General features: G+C 41.7%; 1 protein-coding gene across 5 annotated transcripts in view; it reads right to left on the reverse strand.

The window, feature by feature from the left end:
• Window positions 1-12166: 12166 nt before the first annotated feature.
• Window positions 12167-14311, reverse strand: part of U2SURP (U2 snRNP associated SURP domain containing) — a 44958-nt gene continuing 42813 nt past the window's right edge. For all 5 annotated transcript variants that reach the window (XM_035334024.1, XM_035334023.1, XM_035334025.1 and 2 more), the window contains 2 exons: window positions 14007-14183; window positions 12167-12876 (listed from right to left, as the gene is read on the reverse strand). In XM_035334024.1, the coding sequence (XP_035189915.1) occupies window positions 12738-12876; window positions 14007-14183 (316 nt within the window). In that variant the 3' untranslated portion in view covers window positions 12167-12737. The remainder of the gene's footprint in view (window positions 12877-14006; window positions 14184-14311) is intronic.

Raw genomic sequence — 14311 nt, forward strand, 5'->3', positions numbered from 1 at the left:
CCGGCTCCCGCCTGCTCCTCCGGGCTGCGGCGGCGCCGGGCCGGGCTCCGCTGCGCTCCGCCCCGGGGGCGGGGAGAGGCGGCGGGGGCCCCCGCGCCCACAGCGCGCTTCGTGCCCCGGCTCCGCCGGGCGGCCGCTGAGATGTGGCCCGAAATGGCGGCGCCCGGCCCCGGCCCCCGCCGGCCCCGCGCCTCGGCCCCCATTGGGGGCGGCGGTGTGGGACCGAGGAACGGGAGGGAGCCGGCCCTGGGCCGGGGGTCTCGGCCTGCAGCCCCCTCCCCGGCAGGCGGGGGTGCTGCCAGCGGGGCCGAAGGGGTAACGGGAGCCAGGAGGGGGGCGGGCGGCGCTAAGGAAGGGCGCCTGCCCGAGCTGCAGCAACTCAACGTGCTCCAGTTTTCTGCCAGGAACTTCTCCAAAAGCAAAAGAAAAACGAGGCTGTTGTATAGCTGTGACAGAGGGAAGCGTTATCTGGCTTCAGTTCTTGAAAACAGCGGTGACTGCCACCAGTAAGCAGGTGGTGGTGGTGGTGCAACGGCTGGGTGCTGGTGTAGCCCCCGCTCGATTTCCGCCCTGGCATCCACGGAAGCGGCAGCGGAGCAGCGCTGGGTGCTGAGCACAGGGGTGCCGCGGCCCAGCCGTGCGATGGGGAGCCGCAGAGAAAGGCAGCGGGACACTTGGGGACAGGGGCAGGCGACAGCATGCACAGGAGGCGGCCCAGCTGTAGGGCAGGCGGTAGGAGCGAGCTGCCCCTGGCTCTGATGGATCATGCACTGCTGATGGTGGTGGCTGAAGTTAGTTCTGGAACGCGTATTTTCTGGATAGCAGGAATGCAACAACACAGCACGTGCAGAGATAAAATGTAAATTCATCTGCCATCTCTCTTGGCTGGTACCACTATGTAAACAAGCAAGCAACAAAAAAACCTGCAGTAGGGGGAAGGAGCTAAATATACTGTAAGCCATCCTTCCATTCCTCATAAAAGAATTTCTCTATTCCTCCCAAATTTTCTGCTGGAACAGTAACAGCTAAGCTTGCGCTGAGGAAAATCTTGGGGGCTGGCAGGGCATGTCTAAGGCAAACAGGTTTAACCCAGTGCAGGAGGAAGGCTCCGCTCTCCCCAGCCCGCTCCTCCAAAGCACGAGGGCTGACAGGACGCCCAGGCAGCGCGGGGGGACGGGGGCACCCCCACCCCGAGCTGCCACGATAAAACGCCACGGAACAAAGTGGGAATGGCTCCACAACTGACAGCGGCTGCCCTGTACCGACGTGGCTGTGACTTATGGGAACTTGTTAACAGCAAAATTTAAGGAAACACTAAATAATGTAGAAAAGTGTATTTCACCAAACAACAAGGGGGAAAGGGTTTTATGTTGTTAATGCTTGTCTTTTAAACCTACAGCAGTCCAGAGGAAGCATTTAAAGACACATTCCGTAAAAATAAAGTGCATCTACTTGACAAAATAAATACAAAGTTGAAAACAGATGAGCTTATAACAATTGACCTGCAGCTTGGGACACAGTATATAATGAAAAAGGATATACCCCTGAAACATCATGCAGCATAAAACTCCTGCAGTTATTTTATCCTTTGGACCTAATCCTTGAGTCCTTTGCATAAAAAAAGGCTTCTATTTATATCTCTTTTATAAAGATAAGGATCTAGTATTTCTTTGGTTTTACATACACACTAAAAGGTGAAATGGCCTTAACCTAGCTAAAGAAAAAATGTTAATTTTAAATTCTGGAACGGTCTGTAACAGCATTGAGCTCCATTAACTCCTGAGTAACTACATCGGTAGTGGGACACCACAGCTCACAGAGCAGCAGCCCCCACCAGTGTCGTACTGCAGCACTAACGCAATAAAGGGCATAGGCTAGCGGGAGGGGAAAAAACAAAAAAACAATTCATAGCAGTAAAATCATTAAAATACCATTAACTTCACATTAATCCTTTCTTTCCACTTCACCTGGTTGGAGACAGGTATAAAATTGAGGGGGGGGGACGACATACATGACCTACACCACCATCTCCAGTTCTCGTACAATTTAAAGTTTAGCAAGTAACAAAGATGAGCAAACAAGAGCCAGAAGTAGAACATTTGAAATGACAAAACTAATCAGTAAATCCAGACATTAAAAGCTGTAATTGGATTCTGCACTTCCCTGCTGCTACACAGCAGTTACATCTCTCTGAATCAGTGAACGTATGAGTACTAACAGTAACACTGCTTTCATTACACGACTCCGTCTCTACTTTGGAAAACACGGGTCCAACCAACTCTTTAATTCTACCTACACACTGCAAAATGGAATCTTCTTTTTCAAAACTGGAGATACATGTGTTTATCCTGTGCAGGTGGACTCGAGCACCCATGCAGAACCCAAATGAAATCAATCAGGTTCAGTGCAGCTGCAATATTCGATCCTCCCGGAACAAGTTTCAGACCTGGTAGTCAAGTCATCACTCTAAGCAACACAGTATCAACGAATATTTAATAAGTTTGTGTGGAAAATATTTACGGTGCCACCTTCCAATTCACACAAAGTCTAGGGGCTTTTCAAAGTCACCCACCCAGCTGATGCAGAGCGTTATAAGCGTAGACAGGAAAAAAACCAACAGATCACTCCCTCTGCAGATCTGGTGATGAAGATGAGACACGCTATTTTGGGCCGTGTCTTTGAATCCAAAGGACTCTCTTTAAGGGGATTCTGGGTTCGTTTTATCTATTTTTTAATTCTGCAGTCTGGGATTTAAAGTATTTACCTGTCTTTGAGAGAAAGAATGCAGGCAGACAGCAGGCATCATCAAGGGCTGCAACAGGGAGATCGGGGCTGTGCTGCAGGAGGGCAGATACCAGCTGTTTGGTACAGCCCTGGCAGCGTAAACCAGAGCAATGGACTGCAACGATTTTAATTCCTGCAAGTAGCTGAGAAGTTCACTTACACACACCAAGCTTAAAGGATGGACTTGTGGAAGTGTACAGACTGTACCAATGAATCGATCATCTGTTGCCAAGTGCTAACAAAAAGCATCATCAGACAGCTGCCAATTAAGAACTTTTCTTTTTTGCACTTGAAGATATGTACACTAACCTAGATTTAAAAAAAATAAAATTAAATTAAAATTAAGGAATGCAATGCAGCAGGTTTTTATAACAAGGCCAGGGACAAGTTCCTCACCAAAGACGACTGATAACTTCTCCCACTTGCAGAGCTAACTCCATGATTTCCCCAGCTGCCCTAAGGCTTTAAAAAACTATGAAATAGAACCCTGATTCAGTGAAACATTTAAGTATTTGCTCAATTTTCATGATGGCTTTTAGTGATGGCACTGTAGTCCATCAAAAAGTGAGTTAAAATCAGTACCACAGTGAAAGAGTTATTTTAAATCTTTACAAGTAATTTCTAGGGCTAAACTTTGCTTAGTTCCTTAGACCTAGCTCTGCGAGTGGGCACAGCAAGTCTCGGAGTTTCTCAGCCTGTTCAGGCTCTGCATGGCCTCGTTTATGTTCTCGCCTATGTGCAAGACCCGTAGAATAAAAACTGATGCGATAAGAGCCGCAGTATCTGTGTGAAAGAGGAACGTTCCATGGCAGAACAGAAACAGCCCTTCAAATATTTGACCAAATACTTCGTTATACATTTTCCATCCTCTATTTTAACTCATTTCAGTCTAATTTATGCTCCTTAGTATTCAGTATACTAGATCACTCACGTTAAATAATCTTTTTGTTGATAAGGACATTTCACCTTGTATTAAAAATAAATAGATAAAACAACCTTATTTCTAGGCCAGCTTCACTTTTTAAACATTACATCTTGTTTGCTTTGAAGGAGCCAAAACCACATCTTTTCCTGGGCAAGTACACACCCTAGCAGGGCGCAGATACACAGCATAATCAGTGTAGCCCGTGGAGATCCACACTACAAAACCCAGTCATTCCTCAGACATGAATAAGTCAGCTGCACTTACCTCAACCTCCGCACAGTGAACAATGCATGGACGGAGGGTTAAGTAACTGCGATCAAAACTCCACAATTCAAGCTACAAAAAAAAAAATTTTTTTTTTTTTTTTTTTTTTTTTTTTTTGCATTTAATGCTTAAATATTTTATGGTACACCTTAATATTTTATATGTGGTAATTATATTTAGATTTTTTACATGTAATATTTAGACAACCCAAATCCCGAGTGATTCAGCTGAGTGATTCCCCCAGAAGCGATACGGCCCCAGCCTGAATTCCCCAAGATCTGCCTCCTAACAAACCTTCCTTTAACGGATGGGGCTGGCAAAGCACAGTGCTCTGAAAGGTTTAACACTCACTAGCACACTTCCTGACATGACTTTTTAATGCTTCAAGCCTTTCTCGTGTTAGAGGGATGGAGTGGGAACAAAATGAAGCTGTTCTTCCTGAAAACAAGTTTCAGCAAGGCTTGATCTTTTAAGACAAATTAATTTTGGATGAAAGATGGAAGCTTATGCTCTTATACACCTAGAGCGTGATAAGTTCTGGGTATCAAAGCTCAGGTATCTAACCTATTCAGGATAAATACAGATGCCCCATTCCTCAAACACCACTCAAAAGTGAGGTTCGTAAAACCAACGGGCAATTTCATAGATTGCAATTTGAACAAAAATTACATAAAATTGAGTAGGCGCCCCAACCGGAAGAGCCATGAAATTAAGTCTGTATTGTAGCAACACCAAGAGATGAGTGAGAATAGACTGCACAGTAGCATTGAAAATTACAGGTGTTTATATTTTTGCACCTTTTCTTTTAGTACTGGGTCAAATGTCTAACAGCTTACTGAAAGCCTTGTGCAGTAGTAGCAGCTGATTCCCCTTGAAACACAATTATTTCCAATGATGCTAAAATCTTCAGCAGACGTTTGATTAGCTGATGGGTGCAGCAATCTGCCTTCGAGTATTTGTTTCTCTTCAGATGTTCCCCCTGAGCAGTGCGTGCAGAACCAGCACTGCAGAAGCAGCTGACACGGACCAAAAGTAAAACACGTGTCAGTAGCTGGTCACAGAACAGAAATATGCAGCAAACTGGACAGCCGATCTGCAGCAAGCTGTTCCCTTACCCACATATTTCTCCTTTATGCTTACTTCCAGTTACACAGGTGACATTTTCAATAAAGTTAATTTCAATAAATATTTATAAAGCCCTGTTTATGCAGCTGAAGGAATTCCAGAATTTTATGACTGTCCTGAGGACATTACGGTGCAGTTAAGTCTCTATTTGACTTTTATTAAAATTAAAAACCCCTTCTCAGCTATTGTGTAACAGTTTTATAGTCTAAAGGAAATTAAGAGATTCGACTTTTATAAGTGCATACCTTAAAACAGGCACTGAACTGTTCCACATCACAAACCTCCACAACCTTTGGCAGGCCACACCTAAGAGCCACCTTAGCCACACTGCACCAGTACACTACTCTCTGCTGCACCCATTTCAGGGTATTCCTAATCCCCCTATGACCAAAAACAGTGTTAATGGTTAATTAACATCTTAGCACCCTCGACCCGTGAGGTCTGCATTGTCCAGGAACCCCTACACCTCTTAAGGGGGCCAAGTGCACCTCTGGCCAGCAGCCCCAGACCAAGGGGCCATCCCCAGGCCATGCAGAGCTTCTTCCACAAGTGCTTGCTGACAAACCCCTGAAGAGTACAAATGAGGGTCTGTATTTAGACAAGCAGCTAAAGGAAGTTTTCCAGCCCATGCAAAAGCAAGAATGGAGAGAACAGTTCAAGGGGTATCACAGTGTACCACATTTCTTGACTGTGAGTCAGGAACTTAAGTGAAAATCTAAGATTGTTCATAATTGGGAGATGCATACAATCTCTCCTAATGCATACAATCTCTCCTAAGCAATTGCTCTGGACTCAAACATCAGGAGTTCATATTCCAGCCTCTCATCACGTGGGGGCACGTGAGGCATCCTTCCCCTTTTTGGTCTTTCATGTCTTGCAGGAACTCAGTTGCCTTGGAGGCATTTGCTCCCCAGATTGACTGGCGGGCTCAAACTTTATGGGCAAAGAGAGGAGATGGAGTGAGGCGCAGCCAATGCAGCAGCTCATGGCTGCTTAGAGGTGGCCCCATCCTGCGATTCCTTCCTCCCGTGCACCCCATCACTCAAACCTGCCCACCCCCGTGCTCAGCTTACCTTCCCACAAGGAGTCAGCCTCCTGAAGCAATGAGGCCATACCTCGCTTGTTTTGCCAGGCTACTCTTGCCCAGGTTTAGCAAGCTCACGCCGGTCTCAGTGGTCAAACAAGCATGAGAGGTGGTGGCAGGAAGGCGAGAGGAGTACGGGACCAGGAGCGGGAGTGAGCGGGCTGCAGAGTGCAGCATCGATTCAGCCCATCTTCTCCAAACAAATGCTCCAAAAGAAAACACTGTGGACAAAGCCACATGTTAGCGAGGGAACCGCTACCAAAAACGAGCACCATCCTGCTTGCTGGCTGCCCCCGTTTCCTGCAGTGAGGCAAATCAACTGAAAAAAGTCAACCAAGCTAAAACCAACGCACAACAAACCTTCTCTTACTGAACTGAACCAGCTACTTAGAGGACATAAAAGTCACCAGAAAGGAGAGGTAAGTGACAGAACAGGTGGCACAGAAAGGCAGGAACAGGACCTGCACCACGCAGCAGCAAAAAGCTGCGCCCCCGGCTCAGCCATAACACACGGGCTCACACCACAGCCCTACGAGGGCTCCCTTGAAGCTCCTGCAAGCAGTTTCAGGTGTCGAAAAGCTGCTCATCATCTCAGCACCTAAGTAGGAGTTCCAAGTGGGAAGTTTTCTTTGTTCAAGAGGATTATACAAGCAACTCCATATTGAACACCCCATGCCTCGTCAAGGAGTTTCTAAGAAACAACAAGGTCACGGGTAACAGCAGGAGGAGAGCAGCAGTGATTACAGCTTGGCAACACAGGCACAAAGTCAGCCACCAGAAGAGCCGGCAAAGCCAGGACACTGTTCTCAGGAGAACATGCATGAACATCACACTTCACCAGGTTTAAAAAGAAAACCATTTCTGGATATTGGCAAACTGACAATTTTATTGTCACCGTGTCATTTGGAAAATTTTCTGCGTAGAATACAAAACGAAAAAAGACAAAAAGGTTAACGTGAAACTATCATTTCCTCTAAATAACCACAAACAGAAAACTTTCCAGCTTATGACAGAGTTACACAGTAAAACAACCCTGCACGAGATTAGACATCAGAAAAGTAACAAATGGAACAAGCTTACCCGTGAAAACTGACTGTGCTGACAGAAGCGGGTTGAAGAAAAAATTGTATGCAATTCTTTCAGATTTCTGCATCCGACACAGGAAAAATACGTGTGGACAAAATTAAATTAACATTTCAGTTATGATTCTTACAAGAGTGACTTAAATACCGAGTAACAGAAGTTAGAGCAGCAGCATGAACTGGTGCTATACTGAAGGTCTGGCAGTATCTCATGCAGTAATGAGAACAAAAAAGAAGCTTCCAAGTATTACTATGAAAGATTTTAATGAAATATACATCTAGGAACTTAACAGCCTTATTCAAGAGAGTTCACTCTATTTCCAGGGTTTGACTGCTAGTATCAGATTTATGACTTGACGAATCTCACATTACTAAACAGCTGATTTTAAAAGAACTACACTACAAAATTTGCAGGTATCTTACTCCACTGCTGCTGTCTTCAGCTGTACAGAATTCACTTGTCTTGTTGGACCTTCACAACTACCCCCAAAATCTAAATTGTTTTCAATAAAGAAGTACATGGGAAGTAGACTAAGCTTTACTTGGAAGGCAGTGATTCGAATGTCCTTCAAAAACTGCTTTTACTTTAACGCACCCATATATGAGTTCTTATGGAAGTATTCAGCATGGACTCAAAATACTTGAGAAAGTCTCTCCCCAGGTTCTTCAAGGAGCTCTACTGAAGTACAAGCAAGCAATCTAAACATAGACACAAAATTCAGACCTTACTCCATCTGCAAAAATACAACAAAGAACGCTTCCAATTTTTGTTACACGCATTAATTCCAACAGAGGACTGTAAACGTGTGCGGATGGAAAAAAAAAGATTGCCCAAAGTGATCACAGATGCTCAAAATGAATCTGCCATTTTTGGCTGATCCTGTTTTTCATAACAAGATTTCTTTTACAGACACAGTTAAAAGAAATGAGTATTTTCTCTTTTTAATATGCCAAGAACATGCCTTAAACAACGGTTGACCCTTAAGTCCTCCTAAAGATAAAGGTGGATTTTCCATTTTAGCACTGCCTGACATTATTTGTGCCAGTGGACAACCAATGCAGTTGTTACAGCATTGGCTTTAAAATCTGTCGCAGAAATACATTAAATAAAAAGCAGTACACATTTTGAAGTTACCCCAACACTGGGGTCTTGAGTCAACTACCAGCACATGTTTTAAGGCAATAAAAATCTTCATGGAAATCTAGCATTTTTAAAAAAAACGGCATGAAGAAACAGAGTACATGCACACCAATATGTATCCTCAAAAACTAAGACTTGAGGGGGAAGCATTTTGAGGGTTTCGTTTGTTTCAAAGAAACCTATCTGGGTCAAGTTTGGGCTTACCTTCTTCAAATTATGCAGCTTTTTTTTTTTTCCCCGTTATCGTTTCAATAAGTATCATCTAGGACAACAGCAGCATAACCTCGAGAACTGTCTGTACAAAATTAAACTAGGTCCACTCAAGACACAGTATCAAAGTAACAAATACAAAGTTCATAATCAAAAAAAGCACTGGAGTAACTCTGCATCCAAAGAAACAAAAGAAGCAATGAATACAGTACTTCAGCACTTTTAGAGGGCTCACTAGTGCAGAAGGTGATTTATAAATGCAGAACGCAGCATTACATTCATATCACTGGGACTGATGCACTGCGGAAATCTTCAGATGGTTACAACTCTAAATATATGCTCTGTAAAACAAGATTTGTTATCCATGGTCACAAATGCTTTATCCTCACGCTTCTAAACATGCAAGAAGGCAGAACTTCTGCACAGTGCCCAGTGCCTAAGTGCGAGCCCGACACTGACGTTCAGAAACCAACTCTTCCTCAAATAGCATTACAAAAGGCATACGCAGCTGGTGTGCAGAGGAGTCAAAGGAAGTCACAGGGTTTAAAAAGAGAGTTAAGTTATAAACACTTCTGTAATACCGGTAAGGAAAACATTTGAATTGTCAGAAGGAGTTTCTATGCAACCAAGCAGTTGTCCTCCCGTGAGATGGGGTCCATTTCCAAAGCATGAGTGCAATTCTTAGAGACTCACACAAGTCAGGACTGGTTCAGGAAAAAGAAAAATGACAAACATGTAACTCTGCATCGAGGTCTTTACACAAATACCAGAATGTGCTGTAATACTCAATGCCACACAGAGCACCAGGCAGTCCTCGCCAAAATCTATGAGCATGACAGGCCCCAGTATGTTACTACAAATATCTAACGTATACACAATTTCTCACGTGAACCCCTTTCCCAAGCCCTGACCCCACCTGGAGACGAGCCTTACCAGCTGGTTCTTGAGGCTGCAGGGGCATTACTCAGCCACACCAGAACTCAGATGGAGCCAGCTACATTAGTGTCTCAGCTTTGGACAAAGCTAATTGCTGCAGCATGAATATTTACCTCTGGTATCATCCATAAGGCAGGGCAGGAGCAGAATGCAGAAGCCCCTTATCCATTCATCTCTCCTCTCCCTTCCAAAGCAAAGGGTTGGATGCTCACTGACTATGGAGTATTAAAGGATAGTGGGCTCTCCTCCTAAAGAATCACAAAAAAATTGGAAAACACTGGATCACACCCCCTTCAGATTACAGCTTTTTTTCCACAAGGATTCAGCTCAGTCCCGCTTGCTGAATCCTGGGATGAAAATTGTGCCTACCCTATGTTAAATAGATGATTTTTCACCACTTGAGCCTACAATCCTACAGAGCCAAACCCAAGTCACACAGTAATGGACACAGTGACTACACCTTGTCACTTTACCAATAAATAAATAAATAAATCCTAGGCAGTCTAATTTTCAGTCTTTAGTACTAATTTGCAGTCTTACAAAAAACAAAAAAGGTGAGCAAAATGCTGTTTCCCATATCCTTTTCTTTGCAGAAACACCAAATTATGAACAAAAGCTATTTATAAAAGCAGGGAAGAAAATGCAGAGTAGATAGAAGCAAAGGATGTTCTTTTCAACACGAGGGGGAAAAACAAAACAAAACCAACCCCCATGCATCCAGTTATGTACACAGGTTCTTAATTGCTCTTAAAATTCTATTAGTAACAAAACTGCTCTTCTAAAGCCAGGGATATGAAGCAGAGTAAGAGGTAGGAGAACACTTATATAGATGGTGTTTAGACAATAACGATACTGACAGAAGTTATTATAAAACTACTACAAAGCAAATACTACTACAGATGGGTGTGCTCCTTTAGCTCTGTAGCTACTTGGCTTGAACCTTTTATAATCACTGATTAAAGTTTTGTAAGAGCTGAAATCTAAATTAATTATGGAAAAGCATGGCTAACCCATATGCTAAGTGATTGCCTATCCTGAGGATTTTTAAGCTCGTAAATGAAGTATACAACTGATTCTGAAGATATAATATTCCTATGGCAAACTATCCTCACGTTACACATAACAGCACCATTTATCATTCCTCTATTTACAAGCAGCTCCAAGACAAAAACCAATAGTTTTACAGAAGTTAAGCAGATCTGAAGTAAACATCTTTGTATCCTCAAATGATTTTAGTACCTACTTTTTGCTCTAGAAAATTTCATCTAGTCTGTGCCAGGTCTGAGTAGAATGCATTTAAGAAAAAATTAACTTAGACAGTTTCTAATAGTTTAGCTGCCAAAGTCTGTACATCCAAAACACCTTGTGTTACAGGGAGAAAGAAAAATATAAAAAATAAACTCTGCATATTTCTAAAACAGATTCTTTATAATGTAATATAAACAGATATAAGGTGTATTCTTTTCTCATTATTTAGGCATCTATTCAATACTCATTCTAAGAAAGTCTTTGCAGTACACGTTGTCTCCATATTTTCAGCATTCCAGGTCATCTCTCAGTTCTCATTAGCAAAGTTCTCAGTAATTCTTCACTCAGTTCTTACATTTACAACAATTTATATAATCTTATAACAAAGTCCCCCATCAGGAAGAAACTGGAGAAAATATATACTCTTTTTAAATTAAATATGCATGTTTTTTAAAAGACATTTTAGGTCCTGCTTCTGAAAGGGTTGCTTCTAAGGCTATACACATATACAACAAAAGGTTTTCCCCATCACATTTACAAAGTTCTAACAAATGTATAACCTCTAAATACATAAATATGATAGCAGGCCATCATCCAGCAGTCCATGCCTGTAGTAAGTACAGCTTTTTGCTTTCAGAAACAGCTCACAGGAGGCCAGATCCCTTTTAATTTTATGTTTTTATTACAATCTGCCCATACCTCCAAGGATAAACATTGAACCCTCCCATTTCTCATCCCTACCCCCACCCCACCCACAGAAAGGTTGATAGAGACCAAGGTGAAGCGATTTAAAGCCACATCAATGCCTAAACACAAAAGAGGTTTGAAGGGAAAGCCTAACATTAAAAAAAAAGAGTTTAAAAGCCTCTCAATTCCAAAATGTTAATAAATAAAATATGTAATTAAAAAATCAGCTTTTTTTCTCTATTTTGAAGAACTTCCACAACAGAGGAATAAATTCAATAAAACAGTGTAAAAGTCCTTTCGGAGTAAAAATCATTTTTGAAAACAGTAACATACTGTAGGTTGCAATTACTGTACTTATACTTGAGGAAGAAGTCATAGAGCCCCATACTTGCTGTCTTTGTTGTCCCCTGTGAATGCCACAAATATGGCTTGTCGTTGATCCATCATGTATACGGATGTATCAACACGTATGTATACACATACACAGAATTGCATCTCTGCAGAGGCCCCACTTTTAAGAAAGAAAAAAACTCACATGACTCAAGTTTCACATGTATTCTTTGCAATTAAAAGGCAAAATACCAAGCAAAGATTTACTTGTGAAGCTCATAACCTTAGGGACCAGGCTGCTCAACTGTTCTTACAGCAAAGTATCATGGTAGGAAAGAAAACCCATCCACTGGATTCAAAAGGTGTTTTTATCTGAATAGTCAAACTAGAGATAGCAGGAACAGAGCTAGTACTATACTGAAGATCTAAGCAACATAGTATGTCTGAAATACACAGTACTTCCAAACAAACTATGAATTCCTTTATCAATCCATATCACCAGTGGGGCAAGAAAACAACATCTTAATTTTCTGTTCAGATTTTATTTGAAATCTAATTCAAATTGTCAAAGCTACAAAAAGGGGGAACATTTGAGTTATTTCTGCTAGGTCACAACATTCTAAACCAAAATATCACTACTGCCAGCAGATCAGTTACACACTTATCTGATGAAACTTCTAAACACAAAAATGTTTCATTTGGGAAATAGCCACAATGAAGATATTTTGTACAATATAAAACAATGACAGGTCTACAGATGCAGATACTCATGAGTATACACGTGCATTCACAAAAAAAATCAGGAATGCTTTTTTTTGTGTTGTTGTTGTGTTTGTTTTTTTTTTTTAAACAGACTGTTCAGGCACAAAAACAAAACCGCATTTCCAGTAAGTGACAGCATCATAAAAAATATTAACATTGTCAGTGCTTGCTTTTCTTTGACTTCTTGTGAGATCTGTGAGGAGAACGGGACTGAGACCTGGATTTTTTCCCTGACTTTTTAGGGGATCTAGATCGTGATCTTCTTGATCTTTTCGGTGTCCTGGAACCAGATGGCGACCTGAAAAAAAATCAATTTTTAAGTCAAATGCTAATTGATAATATCAACCTTTTAAAAAACAAAGGTCAAATAACTGTAGAAAAGTAATCTAGGTAGATTTTTTTTCCATGTTGAAGGGAAGTTAACAATTATCTTGTGATTTAGAAAAAGGCAATTTTTGCATTATAAGGTTTTAAACATATTTTGGCTAAACTGCACTGCTTGAAACCAAAGGAAAAATGGCACCAACTTGTGTCCTTCTGAAACCAAGATAAGGAGTTTACCAACTTCCACGTATGCCTCAGCCACCTTGGCCCTAATGTTTATAGCAGCCTATATCTACATAGAAGACAACAGAATTATCTTGAATAGCTATGCTTTCAATTCTTGTTCAGCTTGTGACGTAACCTCAGAGAAAGAAAATGGACATTGTCATCTTACCCACACCTAGGTAATGGATCTCATAATCTGAGTTGGATCTTAACTCTAACAAAAATGCCTTTCTAATTCTAGCTGAACTCTTAACACAAGAATCTGACTACTGCAAGTATGTACTATGAGTTTTTTCTCTCAACAGGGATTTCCTCAGCACATCTGTGCAGTAACACATTCTAGACCTCTTAAAGTGGAAACTGAACTAAGACAGAAACAATAATCAAAATATTTAAAACAACAAAAGCACCAATACAGTAATAAAATATTATACCCGCCTTAACAATAGCTAGAGGTTTGTATTTGTGTCAGTTTGGAAATTAGGTAGTATTTATTCCTGTAAACAAAACCCCATAACCAGTATCTAATCTAGATTTTATTCATGGAAAAAAATGTCAGAGAAGCTTCATAAATGAAAATCAGTGAAAGATGGCATGCTCACTATAATTCTAGAAGTTCTGTGGGCTACAGATTTGTCCTTTGAAAATAAAAAGCTCATAAAAGAGCAGGTAAACAGAACACAGAAGTGAACAGTCTTGAGCTACCAAGGTAGAACATACAGATTTCAGATACAAGCATCCAAAAGATGCTACCCAGGAACAGACAGTATAGTCCATTTTGAGAGAAAACACTTGTGTATTCAATGTGCTCTGCTAAAAATCGCCAGAACTACGTATCCAGGTTTCATAAAGCCTGAAGCAGAATAGACACCAGCTTACCTTTTGCCTTTTTTACTGACATCTCTTGGAGAGTCTTTATGTGATGACCGAGATCGTGAACTCTCTTTATGGGACCGTTCAGAGCGCTCTGAGCGTTCCGATTTTGGTGATGGGGATTTTGCTCGTCTACTGCCACTGCTGCGAGATGGGCTAGGGGAAGCACTGTGTCGTCTTTTCCTTTGTAAAGAAAGCAAATACAGTTACGTACACACAGAAGTAAAAATGAATATTAAGAAAACTGAACTAAAAAGTAGTGGGATTCTAATTACTGAAAAAATCAAGTTCAACATGTACACCAGACTTTC

The sequence above is a fragment of the Oxyura jamaicensis genome, chromosome 9, assembly GCF_011077185.1.
Source record: "Oxyura jamaicensis isolate SHBP4307 breed ruddy duck chromosome 9, BPBGC_Ojam_1.0, whole genome shotgun sequence".
NCBI lineage: Eukaryota > Metazoa > Chordata > Aves > Anseriformes > Anatidae > Oxyura > Oxyura jamaicensis.